This window comes from Fistularia commersonii, chromosome 9 (genome assembly GCF_037954325.1).
Source record: "Fistularia commersonii isolate RoL2024-O1a breed Wild chromosome 9, RoL_Fcom_v1.0, whole genome shotgun sequence".
Taxonomy (NCBI): Eukaryota; Metazoa; Chordata; class Actinopteri; order Syngnathiformes; family Fistulariidae; genus Fistularia; species Fistularia commersonii.
Window position 1 is genome coordinate 9,795,861 of NC_141292.1, and position 17,917 is coordinate 9,813,777.

At 39.0% G+C, this 17,917-nt stretch overlaps 1 protein-coding gene across 2 annotated transcripts; it reads right to left on the reverse strand.

Moving 5' to 3' along the window:
• Positions 1-1,928: 1,928 nt before the first annotated feature.
• On the reverse strand, positions 1,929-17,407 carry LOC147231162 (cytotoxic granule associated RNA binding protein TIA1-like). Of its 2 annotated transcripts, none has more exons than XM_086152382.1 (12): positions 17,197-17,407; positions 15,875-15,971; positions 13,662-13,760; positions 11,389-11,443; positions 10,685-10,772; positions 9,314-9,389; positions 9,080-9,185; positions 7,785-7,883; positions 7,624-7,708; positions 4,812-4,950; positions 4,517-4,662; positions 1,929-3,894 (listed from the first exon to the last, which is right to left on the reverse strand). In XM_086152382.1, the coding sequence occupies exons 1-12, from the start codon at positions 17,220-17,222 to the stop codon at positions 3,756-3,758; spliced, it is 1,155 nt and encodes a 384-aa protein (XP_086008508.1). In that variant the 5' UTR covers positions 17,223-17,407; the 3' UTR covers positions 1,929-3,755. The 2 variants fall into 2 exon arrangements, with proteins under 2 accessions (XP_086008508.1, XP_086008507.1); XM_086152381.1 differs by having other exon boundaries at positions 4,517-4,665; positions 17,197-17,405.
• Between the last annotated feature and the right edge of the window lie 510 nt (positions 17,408-17,917).

Sequence of the window (17,917 nt, forward strand, 5' to 3'; positions counted from 1 at the left end):
TAGTCATAGTTTCCATGCGTGCCAATTACACTCTGCCTATTGTTTGTTTTTTATTTGTTGCAAGGAATAGAAACCGGCCATTTTAGGAAATTATTGTTAATGAGCCTTCAAGGATGAAATGTCATAAAAACATGCGCCAAGGAGTCGTCGGTGAAGTAGCATGTGGGTAACCTGTATGAGACACACATCACATCCCAATGATGAGATGAGAATGATACTGATATGATACAATGATACTGCACTGCATCTCTAAATTACCAAGATACACTAATATGACTTAGTGTAGCATCGTGTCCTTCACCTGTCAATATTATACAATAATTTAATTTCTTTTGTAACAATGTTTACTTTGTCATCCATGTACCCCCATTTCAGTAATACTGTACATTATCATGTTTAACAGTGCCTGCAGTTATTTCAATGAACAAAAGAATGTCAGTGTTTTGTGGTGTTTAAATTATATGTTGAGTCTTCTTCTTTCGTCTTTCCCCTTCATGGGTCGCCACAGCGAATCAACTTTCTCCATCTAACCGTATTCTCCTCTCTCACACCAACTACCTTCATAAAATTATATGTTGAGTACAACATTACAAAAACTCAGGTAAAAAGGAGATATTGAAAAAATGTATATATTTTATAGGCTACATGTTGTGACACTTAGTAAATCGGGAAAAGATGTTTTTCAAAGTCAAGCTACATAACAATCTGGGTGTGAATAGAGGCCAATGGAAACAAAGCAAAAGGGTCTGTACCGAACTTTGTGTGAACTTTGTATTATCCTATCACTAGACGAACAAAGAGGCAACTTGTTTTCACTCATCACACTAAAATACAAAATATTCTGTACAGCTGACCAGGCCAGGGTGTACCCGGCCTCTTGCCCAATGAAAGCTGGGATAGGCCCCAGCATCCCCCGCGAACCTGAATGCAGGATAGGTGGCAGATGATGGATGGATGGGTTCTGTACAGCTGCTTGGGTATAAAGACTTGGAGAATTTCCGTGCTTTTGGTAAGGATGATATTGTGTTTGGCATAAACATCTCTGGGATATCACTTTCTTTATACAAACTGTTTTTTGTTTTTTTTTTTACTGAGTTGGTGTAAAAAACATGTATTAGTGACTCCTAGAATACAATACATCCCAGTAAGTCACCATCCAAACCTGTTCACCCTAAAGTTTGGAGGTACTAAGAAGACATAAGATATTGAGTTTGAAGTCTTAGAATGAGAAAAATTTGATATGCACTCAATAATGAAAAAAAAAAAGCTAATATTTAGTTTTTCTTGAGAACAAGGTGAATTTAATGGTCTAATGTTGCCCTAAAGTAGTTCAGAAATATGATAAATTTAAAATGTCATCAATGAAAATATTTTTTTTTTGGGGGGGGGGGTGATTTTAAAATGTACCCTCCACATGGTAAGAAACTGACAGGACAAAAAACAAATAAATACAACCTGCAAGCTCTGAAGTTTGTTTTCATTTAAATTGTGTCCCGTTGCAAAGCTCTTGCCATTTGTTGAATGCCGGGATCTTAAATAATGCAGATTTCAAGTCAACCTTTAAAATGTTATAGCCAATTATCAATAGCAAACAAAAGACATGGGCCACATATTAGTATTGAGTGATTAAAAAATGTGATATCTTTAGCTTCTAGAATGTTTTCCTTTTAGTTTGCAAAAAAGAAAAATTCAACTGGCGAGCCATTGACAGTCAATCAAATCAAATGGCTGCTAAAAGGTACAAACCTACGGTGGCAGAAAAACAGATTCATTCAAGGAAATCGGGAAGCCATTTCTAAATATTGAAAAACTGAGAGGTTATCTGGTTCAGGGCAGTTTAGGTTTTTGCATCCAAAATAGCTTATACAGGTCCAATGCTTGACAGCAAGTACTTCGCCTGGTTCGAGTCAAAGAGTATAAATGTGAGCTGTTTGAAGCATCAGCAATTTAATGGGACAAATCCAAGGAGGGGAAAAAAAAAAACAAAATTTAAAGAAAAAAAACAAAAAACAAAAACAAAACATAAACCATGTTGGCGAAGCATCAACAGAACTCTTCTGGCCAGAACATGGAGTGAAAACATTCTGAGGCACCGCCTACTCTTTGATATTTTTGGTTAAATAAAACAAACTCACTGATAAGGCAACATAACGGACCTCTCCACTACTGGAAAAAAAAAAAAATGATGGTGGCCACAGTGCAATAGGGTATTTTCTTTGTAATTAAAAACAATAGTTGTTTAGGTTTGAAAGAGAATAACTTAAATCATGAATTGTTTTGTCAATTGAGATTTTTTGTTTTTGCACCAATGGCAATGCTGCTCGCCGCCTCGGCCTCTGGAAGAAGAAAGCGATGATACTGTACAAGGACCAGCACTGGACAGCGATGCTACGGCCAAACAGCTGCGTCTTGACATGTGTCCCGGGCAACATGTCGTCTTTATACAGATACAAGTGAAAAGACTGTTCCGTTATTTACAATTAACAGTCTTCCAAATGATATTACAAAAGAAAGTGGAATGCAAAAACGTAAACGAAAAATCCCAGTATTTCAATTTTTGTGAAAAGTACTTGTGCAATATTTGTCTGCCTATAATTAGGATAAGAGTGGCAGTAATCCCTGCAATTTGAGATATTGAAAATCTAATTTTAAAAAATAAAAGTTGACAGTTGACAGCCATGTAATGCTTTATAAACAAACAATGTCTCACATGTCACATGATTCTATGGTGTCACTGCAACATTTCTTTATAAGACAGTCCCAAAATTAACCACAAAAAAGGCAAAAAGCTCTTTATACAATGTCAGCATTTTTAAAGTTGCTCACAAGAAAATGAGAACAAAAATGACACTTTGTCTATTTTATCTGTAGCAAAAAAATTAAAATTGGCGTAGTCCTTTCTGTTTTAAGGGGAAGATGGACTTGTCTTGTGTGTAAAAGCATCAGTTCATGCACACACACACTAAAGAGCACACATTTCACAGACCGGGTCTTCAGTCTGTGTAGTCCGTTTCCATGAAATTAGTGAAGGAGCGATGTCATTTATTTATTTGTTGGATCCAATTTCCTTCAGCCTGTCTACTCAGTGATTTTCTACATTTCACAGAATGACTTGACAACACCCTGAGAACGTTCTTGAGCTTGTGTTTTGCTTTCGTAAAAAAATGGTGGATAGAGAAATCGTGGGGGAAACTAAAAATCACGCCCATGACTCTGCATGACTGGACTATGGAGTTTTTGTGTTGCAAAGTTTGCAGCCTCTTCTTTCTTGTACGATTGTTGGATTTAAGTATAAAATTATGCCCCTGCTCTTTGGCTCTGAGGGTCTGGGAAAGAAAAAAAAAACAAAACCTGGATCACATTTAATTATATTAACCACTTCTTCCTTCTAAATCTAAACTGGAGATGTGCTAGAAATATCTTGTTTTATCATTACATTTGGCCAGTTATCTGCAGGCATTACAAAAATGCACCAAATAATAAAAATGGGCCCAGGAATGCAAGGTGCATTGTTAGCGGTAGCTGTTTAAACAGTGTTTGAGGATTTTGTTTTGTTTTTTTCTTCAATCTTCCAGATTTGGGCAGTGGGTGACTTTACAGGCTGGTAAGGTTGATAAAATGGCAAACCAGCCTCCCGGACAGGAGAATAATTGTGTGTGTTGACAGAGAGAGCACATATAATGGTGGTCTCCTTCCCCAGCAGAGCGTTATCCTGGTGGCCTCAGAGGCTCAGAGGGCCACTGTGCAGCCAGTGATCAGTGGGTGTGATAGCCGGCTGTGCCCATGCCAGCCTGGTTGGTAAGCACTGTCCCATTGACTCCCTGCCCTGGTTCCACCATACCGCCGTTGCTGACGGCGCCAACCCCTGTCCATCCCGCACCGGCATGTAGATGACTGAAACACAGACACAACACAGTGGCATGTATGAAGACCAAGGAATAAGACTGGCATTTACTGATGAACAAATAGGGCTTCTTTAATCGAAATTTTAAATACATTTTCTATTCCAATATTCAATTGTTTGTCCTTATGCTATCCATTCTCCATGTATAGTTATTCTGTAAACACTTTATTCATTGTATGGTTTAAATGTATCACTATGCCTGTTGGTGTTATTTTGATGTTTTCTGAACCGTAAGTGGAGGATTTGATGATTTTTTTTCGCTCGTTTGGGGGTTCTTTTGATACGGATTCTTTTAGATGTATTTTTTAATATCCTAGCTCACAAAAGCTCTTTCTAAGTAGCTCTGATCAGGTCAATATTGTAACTGTTGTAATTAATATTGTTTCATTGAGTACAGAACTTTCTAAGTGCATTTGATTTGGACTGTGGCTACAGATCACAATTAGGATTGACAATTGTGCTACTTTCTCAATTGATTGTTAAACAAAAAGGCAAACAACAAACTAACAAAATTACTTTAGATGTCAATACGGAATGTTAAATTAACCATGAGTGTGGCATTTCCCCATAACACAAAAAGACAAGCACTTTCACGCACTCTCTACTACTCACTTGTAGCCCTGCTGATCCCAGGTCTGTCCATAGACTCCATAGCTGGGCATCTGCCATCCATTGGGCACATACTGGCCAATCTGCTGTGTGTTGCTGTACCACTGACCCCACTGACTGTAGGGTTGTGCTGCAAAGCTCACCGTGTTCTGCTGACGTACAGGTTATTATTTTAGGAGGCAGATGATCACATTTCACAAACCACCTGAGTCGAGTTACAATTCCACCGGCGAATTAACAAACAGACTGATTGCTAGCAGCGGTGAGGGTTTGAGCTCCAGACAGTCACTGTACATACCTGTGGCATCTGTACCTGCTGTATGGGGCTAACCATGTCGGTCGTTTCTTTGCCCCAGTAACACTTGACAACGTAGCCCTCTACAGAGGTGCCATTGACAGAAACAATGGCATGGGCTGCTGCCTCATGGGAGTTGAATCTGAGGAGGGAGCAGCCATTGTCAACACGTTGTGGAAAAGCATTTCTTTTTAATTTTATTTAAAGTAGAGCTTGGCAAGTTTCAAAGAGTCCAACTGGTCTCACTGAGGATTTTCCTTCACATTGTAAATTGTGACAACATTTTACAATCAATGACAAAATGCTAGAGTTGTTGCGGACACAAAGGGGCGTGGGCTCTCCCCCCACACGACTACAGGCTGGGGGCGTGGTTTAGGTCAGGGGCATTATGGTTCACAGAAGGTGACGGTCAGTTCTGGGTTGGTGTTTCAAGAATAAAGTTAGAACTCTCCTACATCTCCACAATCCTTCCTTTTCACACCACATTGGTGACCCTGTTCTGGAGATGACTGACTCAGACTTAGTGTGCAACCACACTTCATTCCATGGGCCAGTCCGCTCCATATAGTGCCCAAGGCCGATTGGATTGTGGCGAAAGTTGCCGCAATGACGACTTCCACCGTTTGAACGTCACAGCGAACAACCGCCACCTCATCCCTCACATTCAGGATTTCTCCGTATAGCTGTCAGGTGTCAACATTTTTTCCAAGGTGGACATGGTGTGCGGTAATCACCAGGTGCCCGTGCACATGGAGGACGTGCCCAAGACCACGGCGATCACCCCATTTGGGCTTTTTGAGTTCCTGCACATGCCAATCAGCTTGAAGGGAACTGCTCAAACCTTCCAGAGGCTCATGGAATCAGTGCTGCGTGACCTTGCTTTCGTGTTTGTCTAGCTTAATGACTTACGGGTGGCCAGCCTGTCAGCTGATGAGCACCTAGATCACCTGACACAGGTTTTCCGTTGTTTGGATGAACACGACCTCATCGTCAACCCAGTTATGCCTGTGATTGACTTCTTAGGTCATTGCATTTCACCCCAAGGCACAGTCCCATTGCCTTCAAATATGCAGGTAGTAGTGAACTTTCCTCACCTAACCTCAGTCAAGGTATTGCAGGAGTTCTTGGGCATGGTAACTTTTACAAAAGTTTTCTCCCTAATGTTGCCCACCTCCTCCAGCCACTTTACAGGGCTTTGAAGGCTCAAGAGCGCAAGCGACACAGGACTCCTTACGGGTTCCAGGTTTTTGACTGGGCTAAACGCACCCTGACTAATAAAGCCCGTCCCAGGTTGCATCTGACATTGCCGTTGGGGCTGCGGTCGAACAAAGGGATAGCGAGCAGAAGTACATTGTTTTTGACAGGGAGTTGTTCGCCCTGCATCTGGTGACGCATGATTTCCAGTTCCTGCTGGAAGGCCGCGCCCTAACAGCCAATGCGGATCACAAGCCACTGACTTTCGCCATGTCCAAAGTGACTGAGCCGTGGTCCACTCGCCAGCAACACCACCTTGCAGCCATTTTGGAGTTCAAGACACACTGAAGTCCAACCCTGTTGCTGATTGCCTGTTGCAGGTACTTGTGTGCGCCATGCACACTGGGGTGACCAGCCCAGCGACCCAGATGTCCTTGCCCTGCAGTTAATGAAAACTGGCCTCAAACTGGAGGATGTGGTTGTGTCGGAAGGTAGCCCTGCCCTCCTCTGTGATTCTGTGATTCTGGCCAGTGATACCTTCACTGGCCGTCCCCCGCCCAGAGGCCAGGCGTTGTTGTGTTTTTGAATTGGTTCACTCCCTCTCACACCTGCGAGTTCAGGGATCGGTTAAGTTGGTGTGTTCAAAGTTCATCTGGCCTGGCATCTGTAAGGATGTCAAGAAGTGGGCGGCTGCCTGTGTGGTGTGCCAGTGTTCACAAGCACGTGAGGGCACCCATCGAACCACCAGGTGGCCGGAGGCTGTTCGTTGTCCTCCACGACAACCTTGGACATGTCACGGACATATCTTTCTTCCTGGGTCGCCCGTTTCAGCACCCCATCAGACATCACTTTGGACAGAGGTCCACGGTTCGTGTCGGCAATCTGGTCGGCACTGACGGGGTCATTGAGGGCAAAGGTACAGTGTAACACAGCACATCCCCCTCAAGCTAACATTTTGTGAGAGCAGTTACACTGGTCCCTCAAGGCAGTGCTGCAGACTGCGCTCTCGGGTGGCTACTGGATGGACTATTTATCGTGAGTTAAGCTGAGATGTGTTCAGCCCCTAAGGATGACTTTTTTTCCCCTTTCTAATTTGACATGGAAAATTAAGAGGAAAATAGTAAGTAAACAAATAATAATAGGGAGTTAGTTAGTTAGTTTTAAGAAATCAGCTTTAAATCTTAGAAAAGGCTCCTGTCACCTTGGTTTCTCTGTATCTGTGTGAGTGGTAGTTGTCAGCTTCTGCACAATGTCAGATTCCACCAGGAGGATTTAAGAAAAAAAAGTACCGGTAGTTTGTCAGCAGACTTTCTAATTAGAATCACTTTCCCTAACGTTTTGTGCTTCCATCACAGATTGGAAGTTTCATGCAGCTATAAATGTTTCTCCTTTTCGTCTTTTTCCTGAATCACTTTTAGAATTTAGCATTATTGTAATATCCCACTCTGTTACGTTCTATCCCACAGAGGTCAGTGGACTCAAATTTGTTTTTAAGACCTCTTCAAATGAACTCTGTGTCAAATGAACCGGAGGTCAACTATGATTAAAACTGTGACTGAGCATCACATAAAAACCTCGTAGCATCAAATACAAGTCCAATCTGATCGTAATTTCAGATTACCTCACAAATGAGTAGCCTTTGTCTGGGAAAACACGGATTTCCATTATTTGGCCAAAAGGTGAGAAGGTCTGTCTCATGATTTGCTCTGTCAAGAAGAACAAATGTGTTAAGCACCACATATGTGCTACTCCAGAAGCTACAAGAAAATGTGGTAGACAAACCTGTGAGGCCGGCCGTGACTCCTCCACAGTAGACAGTGCAGTTACTGGGGCTGGACTGGTTCAGCACCTCATCAAAAGACAGCTGCTTGGTGTTGGATGCTGAGAGAAAATCAAACGGCTTTTACTTAATTTGATTTTCCCCTCTAACCATTGGTTGTGTTACTTAAAATCAACGTTAACGTGTTTTTATTAAGCTTTTTGTTTATTTTCCATTCCTGAGGCTTCGTTCAGAAGGGATAAAAACAAATATATAAAATGTGAAACATAAAAATCCAGTTTTAACCATACCTGATCATTTAAAAAAAAAAATCTAATATCCTAGCAACTTGCTTTTGAATGGGTGGGTTGCTTATTTTCTGAATGACTTGGGATTTTTAAATGCATTAGTGAAGATGGCTCAAAATAACAAGGAATTGTGAAATTGCTGTCTATCATTCAATTGAGAAACAGTACATAAGCTGCACTTTGAACCATTTTAAATCTAAATGGGGGGATGTGTTTTATAACTATGTGACTAATTCACAAGTATAAATGCAGAGAGGGTGAATCTGAATTGTACTTTTATACCAGCGGCCCATGAGGTGGCACTGTTCTTCACATTGTCCTGACGTCTACACCATCCACATGCAAAGTGTGGTCAACTTCAAATGGTGTCAAGTTTTTTGTAGAAAAACCTTCAGCTGAAAACTAAAGAAATCTACTCAAAAGAGCTACATAGCTGCACACACACCCCATTTTGTTGACTTAACTTAATGTCAGTCACCAACAAAAAAGACACATTGCAAACAACACAACATTGATTTTCACAGTTTATGAAAGGGAGACCAATCACTCACAGAAGCATACATTTTGCAAAAAAAAAAGTCATAATACCTAAAACAGGAAATTGTGATATTCCAATCATTTATAGTTGAAAGAGGTTGAACGGCTTAAGTAAACTTGAACAGATAGGTGAAATTAATGCAGTTTCAGTGTATTTTGATATCTTGCCCAATCAAACTGTCCTGTCATGAAAAATGCACGAATGAAAAACTTCTAAAAATGAGAAGTTACATTTCCCCACAATCAGCCACTCAAGTCTAAAAGAAGAACTTACCATTTAGTTTTTTAATGAACAGCTATATGAAACAAAAAGCCTTTTTCCCACAGATCCCCAAAGAGTGTCTTGTATTGTCATTTTTTTTAAATTTGCAATTTACTTTCAGTTAGTAAACAATTGCATGGTACCTATTGGCCACATTGTGCAATAGGTGAGGTAAAGTACCCAGACTACAACTGAATAACATGAAACTTACATTCATTCTGGGTCTTTGGAGCAGGCTTCCTTGTGGCCCAGTTGGTTCGGATCTGTCTCCCTCCCAGCCACTGTCCTCCCATCTGCTGTATGGCATTCTCTGCATCCTGAGAATACACATCAAACATTGAAATTGCTTTATCAGCAAACAACTGGATACTCTAGACCCCTTTAAACAATAACAACATGCTCATTTTGTCTTGGTGATAAGAGTACTGCTGGTATACTTCCTTACCCATTTGTTGAAGAAGGAGACAAAGCCATAGCCTTTGGATTTACCTGTGGCCATGTCTTTCACCACTCGACAATCACTGAAAATATGAAAACAGGAAAGGAATACATTGTGTTATTATTTACAGACCAATAATTATAATAAGGGCTTCATGATTCCCATCTTGTGACAGGACAGATGAAAATCACAAACCAACATGAATTGGTCTGAGAAAGTAATTTGGCCCCTACAATGTCTAGTAACAAAACGATTGTCAATAAAACTGATGTTCCACAGTGTTACTGTCCCTCTTATTAAGTTAAACATTGCCACTGCAGCACCAGATCCACAACTAAACAATAATCTGTAGCTGAAAATAGCAAATTCGAACATTTGTCTCAGGAAATGACGTAGACTTTGCAATGAAAGTAGATATTTCTGACGTCTTGGACGTTCTGAACCTTTCATTTGGAATCAACAGGCAGCAGGCTTACAGAAAAGACAGGAGGACATACCGATTATGGTTGGGTGCGGTTGGCATTTCTATTATCTGAAACCCTTCCTTCAGGTGGTATTCAGTTTATCTGGCCGACTCGGGCAAATATGTGGAAGAGGTACTGCAGATATTGCTAAAAATAATGTCCAAGTCCAGTGATCAGCTGCTTTTAGTTCAGGTTGTTCAACAAAGTTGTGGGAAAATAAATCTTTAAAAGAGATTTGTGATATTCAACGCACTAGTTAATAATTCTGAACTTCCAAATATAAATGAATAACATTATGGCATGGTAATCAAGATGAGTTTATACTCCTTTTATGATAGAAAAATAATGTGTGGAAGGCTGCTTCAAAGGAGGACATGCATCAGAATGCACAGTAAAACACCTGAATAACACTAATGATTGAAAAAAATCCAAGAACATTGTTATTGTGCTGGGATGTTCTGTTACAGGCTAAGCTCTGCACACAACTGCATATGGATTTTTTTCTAATTCACTCTAATGTAATTTATTATTAAACTACAGTCTTGATTTAATTCATTTAGAAAAAAAACACTACAGAGTTGGCAGTCAATAAATAATTCAGACAACTTAGAGGGGCAGTTATAAACTGAGATAGCCAGCCCTTTGATGTCAAATTGTAATAATGGTAAAATAAAGGAAAGGTTGCGGAGCAATTTCATAAAGAAAGAAGCAGTACCTATTTTGTTACAGTATAACTGCCACCCAGCCTTAACCCTCTCAGGCTCAAATTAAGTTGTAGTTGCAGGAAAAATCTGATATTTGGCTGTCGCAAATCTGCAACATCTGCCTGGAGAAGGTTAATACAGACACATTTTTTGTCCCTTTAAAGGATTCATTGTAATCCTGGAAAAATAAGACAAAAAAAAAAACTTACGATATTTTCCCAAATGGAGCAAAGGCTGCCTTTATGTCGTCTGTGGTAATTTCAGGGCTTAAGTCTCCGACAAACACATGGAAGTGACCTAAAAAAAAACCAACATACAATTATAAAGTAATACATTTGGACAGACGACAATTTCATGGTATTTGGAAATTTAAAAATTCGCATTAAAAGCTGATATATGAGCTGCAATTAACCACATGAAACTGTGGAGTAGTCTTTTACATCCAGTTGCAGCAAATATCAACTCTGGATTATAGAAATATCAGATTGGCATTAACAAATTAGTTAGAAAACAAAAATCAGAATTGTGTATCTTAACACAAACAAAAGGTCAGTATGAGAATGCATACATAGTTGTATTGCTGATGAACTTTATTTGTTTTTGTTCCAGTTGTATCATTATATTTTGTTGCGTTTATCTGCCAAACCCTGAAAGCCGGTCTCTGGCTTGCATATAACCGGTTGGTCAGTAGAACAAAAAAAAAAATGATAATGCCTACTGATCCAAAGGCATGAACAGATATTGTTCAGCAAAGTGCCTGCTTTAAGTTTATAATATTATCAAGGTTTCATGCCAGTTGACACACATGCAGATGCTGAAATACCTATAAAAAACAGATATGTCAATCAGGCTCTGGACCAAAGTAATATGTCTGACAACCAGTCAGAAAAGAACTGTTTGTACGGTGACTTACTGCTTGTATCTTTCTTTTGGCTGGTTGGTGTTGTGGCCCAGTTGACCTTGACCTCCTGCAAGAGACAGAAGTAGAGAGCAAGGAAGAGAGTGGGAAAGAAATGTGTTGAGAACAGAGGCATATTTGCAAGCAGCAGGAAGGTGCTGTTTCTTTGATCAGAGGTCTTGTCACACACCAGTTTTAATCAGATTGGAACAAGAATTGATTTTTAAGATAGGTGGTTTCTGTATGCCATATCTGGGTTGTTAAATCACCACTTCAATACTGATTCATCTAATTTTACATACCTCTTTATAAAGGTAATACACAAAAAATACAATGGACAACAAAGGGACATCAAGAATCAAGATTTCACCTTCACTATCAGGAACATTTTAGTCTCAGTCAAGTTAAAAATTTGGAGCAAAACTGTAGGAAGTAAGGTCCAAATAACAAGGGACTTACAAACAAGTGATTTTTACGAACTTGTTATACTCCTCAAATGGTCCTTCAATACCTGTTGAGGATAAAATATTTTCAACTGAATGTATTTTTCTGGAAGTTGCTCTTATGTGGAGTCTATGTGGAAATAAGTTTGCAAAAGAACACATAGCAGTAGAGATGTAGGGGGACAGAAGAGCATCAATTCAAGTAGATCAAAGAGGGTTACATGTAGCATGATTACACAGTGGGGCCATGTTAAATTACGTCATACACAGATGGAAATTCACTCTTGGGAAATCTGCTATAAGAAACAGACAGCATGGGGTTTGAGGTGGGGAAAAACCGGAGAGACTGTGTAAACGCACAACTGGAATTCATAGTTTGGCCTGATTACTGTGTTTACAATTAGGGCTAGGACAAATGGAGGTGGGGGTGGGGTGGGGGGTGAATTAATATTCAGAGGCCACATCGTAGACAAAGATTTCACTATATCTGCGTAGGTGGGGAAAGTTATGTCAACCAACAACACAAAATCAAACTTCAGAGTTTCAATTACAAAATAATTACATACATTTAATCATTAATTAAATCTAAAATCCAATTCAAACACTTGACCATTAGCCATATACATTCTCAAGCTAATTTGTAGAAAAAAAATGTGAGCTATGGGCTAAAAATGGTCCAAAATGGTGTTTATGCTATAATACATGATAACCTTAGATATACTAATATATTGCCCATCCCTGCATAAAAAAAAAAACAAAATCTTGCATAAACATTCAAAATGTTCAAGATCAGCTGAAGCAGTGCCCACTTGTCAGCCACAGCTGACAGATGCAAAGTCAATTCCATGAAACCTTTCAAAACTATTCGGTCCTGTGACAGGTCAAATATTTTAATTCCAAAGACAACTGATAAATCAAAGTTATAATAATGACAACAATGTTATTTTTTTGTTGGCTATTTCCAGGTTTCCTTTATGCTCTATAATACAGTTTGATCATTTGAAATATCTCACATTTTGTGGCCAAAACAAATACATAATGGCATACCTTTTTCTTTTACATTGTCTGAGGACCGATTAGTAAAGTATGAAAGAAAACGAATTATTTCGAACAAACAAATCGATACCTAGGATTTTTGTAATATTCAAGTAAAAAAAATACACAAAGTAATCACAAATAAAACTATGCATGTCAATGGTAATATTTGTTAAAAAAAATGTTTAAAAAGTTAATTGCCAATTTTCCAAATTGTGTTCACTGTTGGTATAAACTGAAGCACTTTTTAAAATGAACCAAAAATGTGTTCCTTCATCTGCAGGTTTATGAAAATTGATTCTGAATTTTTTATCCCTCTCCGTGTGATGGAAAATCAAGTGCTTTATTTCCCTATTCAACTTTCATCCTACTTACTCACCACAGGAATATCAGGGGAATAATTTTACACGACAATCTAGATATTGGATTACCCTTGTTCCTGTGACTGCATTTGTGTTCCCACTGAGTGGCAATGACATGATGGTCTACTTACTGGCATATGTTAATACCACAGCAGGAAAAATGTGAGACACAAGTGAATATAATCAATTAGTTGGACTGTTTGGTTTTAAGGAATCAGATTTAAAGCCAGGAGTATTACTAGTACTATTACAAGTCGAAAGTGTCTGGTGTTGCCACCCTAGTCCTTACAGGTTGTGAATGAAGGTATAATTTGCATGGGGGAATAAATCAAATTAGGTAGGGGGTGAGATGAAACAAGGTGGTAAGATTAGGTGTGACAAGGTTCAGTTCAATTCTGCCCACCCAGCCTGGTCCTAGGTGACTTACCCAGGAGACATGATAGCTTACCTTACCCAGTATTTTCCGACCATTCATGGCTGCGATTGTGGCAGTGGCATGTCTATGCTCATAGAATTCCACAAAGCAGTATGGATCATGACCTGCTGTCTGGAGTGGACAAGAAAGAAGGATTAAGTAACTTGACATTATACAAGTGTGGGCCACCACTCTTCTGGATAATATGAGGCCATCAGTTAGATTTTCATTCAAAAGTAGTGTTGCCACTGTAACGTGACTGCAAATGAAAATTAATATCACAGAAAGTAAAGCAGACCAGCACATCAAGTACTATACTTGAATGGCAGTATATTAATAAATAAATAAAATTTGAAGGGGGGGGGGGGTAATTTAAGGGGGAAAATGCTAATATGTGATCTGCATGGGCACCATTTTAAGATTGTTAACTGTGCAAAAAAAATTAGTTAATAAAGCTGGAACACAAGGGGAACAAAAACTGACTTTAACGACAACAAGACCAGGTTTTCAGAGGACAGGAACTGTAATTTAGAAATCACTTTCTCAGACATTTTCCAGGGAGGCTTCTGATTTTTTTTCCCGCTGAAGCAAAGATTCATTTGCCGCTCAAACTCTTTAGATAACAGATCTAAATATCAGTGACAAACACTGAGGGTTTTGTCTGTATGTAGAAGGTAATGAGCAATAAGAGCATATTTGGGTATGATTGCACCCAGCAAAGAATGACTGAATTATCTTAGAAATCAGTTTCTGTCTCTTTTCCAGTAATCTGGCACCCACATTTAGAGGGTTATACTATGGACAAGACTTGGACTGCAATATTAGATCAAAAATCATGATAAAAAGAATCATGATGCTATTCTGTGATTTACTGCTGTCCTCACAAAGCCAGATTTTTTCCAATGGGAAAGGCTGTATAAACAGAAAACTTTGCTAATAGGAAAAACTTTTTTCTTGTTCAAATATTTTAAGAAAATGTTGATCTGCCTTTAGAAATATTTATTTTCTTGAGTTTAACAATAATGTCTATAGAAAGTTAAACTTATATCAAAGCAAGCTCTGTCAGATGCTAAGCAACACTCAAGACCACTCTATAAATATTGAGACCTGGTAACTGGAGCGGTTCAGCAACCTTCAGTGACCAATGACTGAACAATGTTTATATGGGAGTAACTAGGATGGGGGAATCATCACAATTTCACAGCCATAAGAGAAAATAAACAGGCAAATATATGGAAGAAAGGATCTAAATCTTGCAAGCAGTCTAGAATTCTCCCCAAATCAAGACATTATCCCAAAATAATCAGCTAAATACTTTGAAGATTGAGAAGACCAACAAATTATCTAACCATAACTGTTGACAAAAGTATATCTTGACAAAATCTTGTGGTTTGTGACCTTTAAACCTAGGAGTTGAGCATTGCATTAAGAGTGCTTCAGAGACAGGCTGAGCACAGAAGAGGTGATCTTCATAATCTGTCAGTGACTGCCTTCACATCATATGTTGATTTGTCGATAGTGGGGCCCTTCTGTTTCTATGTAGCTGACAGAAAGTACATATTTTCATGTTGACACCTGTCAGTCACACTGTGATCAGAAGATCTGATATGCTTCATTTTACTTAAATGACATAAATAAACAGCTGGTTTGTTGTCCTTGGCTGTTGGTGATAAACACAGCATCCCTTTCTTACACCTCAATGACTCGGCCATAATTAAGTTTATTTGTGCTTCTTGTATAAGTATCAAATTACTACAGGGCGCCAGTAAAACAGGGAGAAAATATTCTTAAATGCAAGATGAGAACCATATTGATTCTTTACTGTTTTTACAACTAATGAAATATTCATAAATTGCACAATTCCTATTCCCTAAAGGCTAGTTTAACATTGCAAAAATATCAGGGACAACAATAATTGCAGAAGAAGTTTCATAGTTTTCTATTATAATTAGACAGCAACAGAAAAATCTTCTCGTCCTGACTCAAAAGTCAAATTTGATAATAGCAGCTTTAAAAAGTGGTGGCTTTGCCCTCAAATGCCATTTAGATTAACGCATCTGCTAGTTTTTACAAAGTAAAAGGAGCATTTTTTTGAAATCATGTCATATGCGTTTAAGACTTTTTATGTGGGAAAACAACAACAATACAATACAAAGACAATACATCACACCCTACTTGGCATGCCGGTTTCTAAGATGTATCAGAGAAGTTTAGCATTACTGATTGAAATAGATAACTGAACTTACATCTATTATCATTTTACAGCTCTTGCAGGGTCCAATCTGGCCAAACAACTCCAAAATGAGGGCTTCTGTCACATCTCGGGACAGATTCCCCACATACCTGCACACATTATTCAAAAGAACACAAAAAATATCACTGTTATGATTCAACACATTCATTTCCTGGTCAGGAATTCAGCCATATAATCGCATCCACAAACTGAGGCAGCGAAGATATCCTTCCGCATAATAACTTGGTTAATAAAATACATCTGACGATTTACTTTTAATACATCAGTGGAATAAGTATGGATGGTCATCTGGGAAAAGCCGAAAGAAGAAGGTCATCTTTAATATTAAGCCACGTAGGAAAACTTACTTAATAAAACATCCATGCTAGATAACGCAGATACTTGAACCAGCAATGTATGGTGTATAGCCAGTAGAGGTCCACCTTCGCGATCCAAGTAAATGCAAACAGCAAAGCACAATGAATTGACTAGTATGTTGTGCCAAATTCCCCCTTCATCTGGACTTATTACGCAGCACCTCAGCTACGATCACCCGGTTATGAAATAATGGTAGGATAAGTGATCTCAGTTACCCCGTGTTGGATTGAGATGGCAAACTAAACTTAATCAGCTGGAAAGGTTAACCGGTTTTCACCAGCAGTAGCCCTTAGTTAGGTTAAAAGTCAACAGGGGTACTGTTGACGCGACTTTTTTTACCCGTTAAAAAAATAAACCGCTTGCACACAGCTGTGGTACCTCCATTGCACAATACTTGCTTTTCGATCAAGCAATTTTCTGGATGTGATGGCACGCCAGTTCCCATCAAGAAAGTGGGCACTTTGATGGTTTACTGCTAATAGCCAGATCTCTTGGTACAAAATGATCATTGTCTGAACAGCCTGGCTAACGTGTCATATTCGACATACACGAAACATCAAACGGAAGACAAGTGTACATGGTTTTTAATGGCAGTTAATCCTCAACGCTTGACTCTCAGAGCCGAGCGTCGTTTCCGATTTTTATGGAATTGAAGCTAGCATGCTAGCAAACACCACTCGGCTGATTATCAGTGTGCCGATTTCCCCAGTTAGCTTACTTGAACAATAACGACTGAGACATTTGTATTATCGTTAAATTGCTTTTTACGTTTTCCAGTAGTCGGTTTAGGCTTGAAAAAAAACAGGAAGAAATGTATTATGTATTATGTATTGGAGTTCTATTATATCATCTGTAAATGGCATAGGCTAGGGGTACGGCGGGGGTAATGAACAGCCACTGCATGTTACGTGACGAATACAAGTGGTTTAGCTAACGGTAACGCGGACGTACACTTACAGGGTTTTGGGCTGGTCATCGTCCATTCTGTTAAACCTGCTGGCCGAGAACAAGTCGCAACCCTGAGAGCTATTCCACGACTGTCGCGGGCAGCTGCCTGTGACACCGTCAAGTTATTTTATTGCGCAGTATGAGCTGATTTGCCACCGCTGTTAGCTCCAGAGTGAACAATGGGTAGCCGACAAAGATGGCGGAGTGACTGAGGCTGATATGCAACACGCATGTGCAACAGTTCACCCGAAAGCAACTATTTTACTGAATACTGTCAACAGCAATTTTAAATATATTGTGCAATATTTGCAGTAGATAAATAAATAAATCACAAAAAAGGTTAATTTCATTTCTCTCTCCTCCATTTTATACTCACAATGTTTGCGAAAATTACTTGTAATGGATGGGGTCTATTCTCTCAAGTGGTAAAATAAATTTGACTTGGAGCTAATCATATTTAACTCAGATTATTTCCATTATGTGCCACTTCTTTATTCCACTCACTAACAATCAATAAATCTTTTTTTATTTTTCTACTCCACTGTATGAGTAATATACCTATCAGATCAAGATTTGATGACTTGTGAAAAATATTTCGCTCTTTGTCTTTGTGAGAAAAGGTACAACATTGCGCTGGGCAAATGACACACCATTTGCATAATTTATGATGAAGTATTATTACTATTTAGCACTTAAAATTAAGAAAATTATTATTTTGAAAAAGCCCAAT

Coding starts and splice junctions, on each gene's coding strand:
- LOC147231162 (XM_086152381.1), bottom strand. CDS start 17,222: ATGGACGATGACCAGCCCAAAACCCT. Junction 7,884..9,079: donor TCCAAAGACCCAGAATGAAT/GTAAGTTTCATG, acceptor ATTTTCTCTCAG/CATCCAACACCAAGCAGCTG. Junction 7,709..7,784: donor AGTCACGGCCGGCCTCACAG/GTTTGTCTACCA, acceptor TCTTCTTGACAG/AGCAAATCATGAGACAGACC.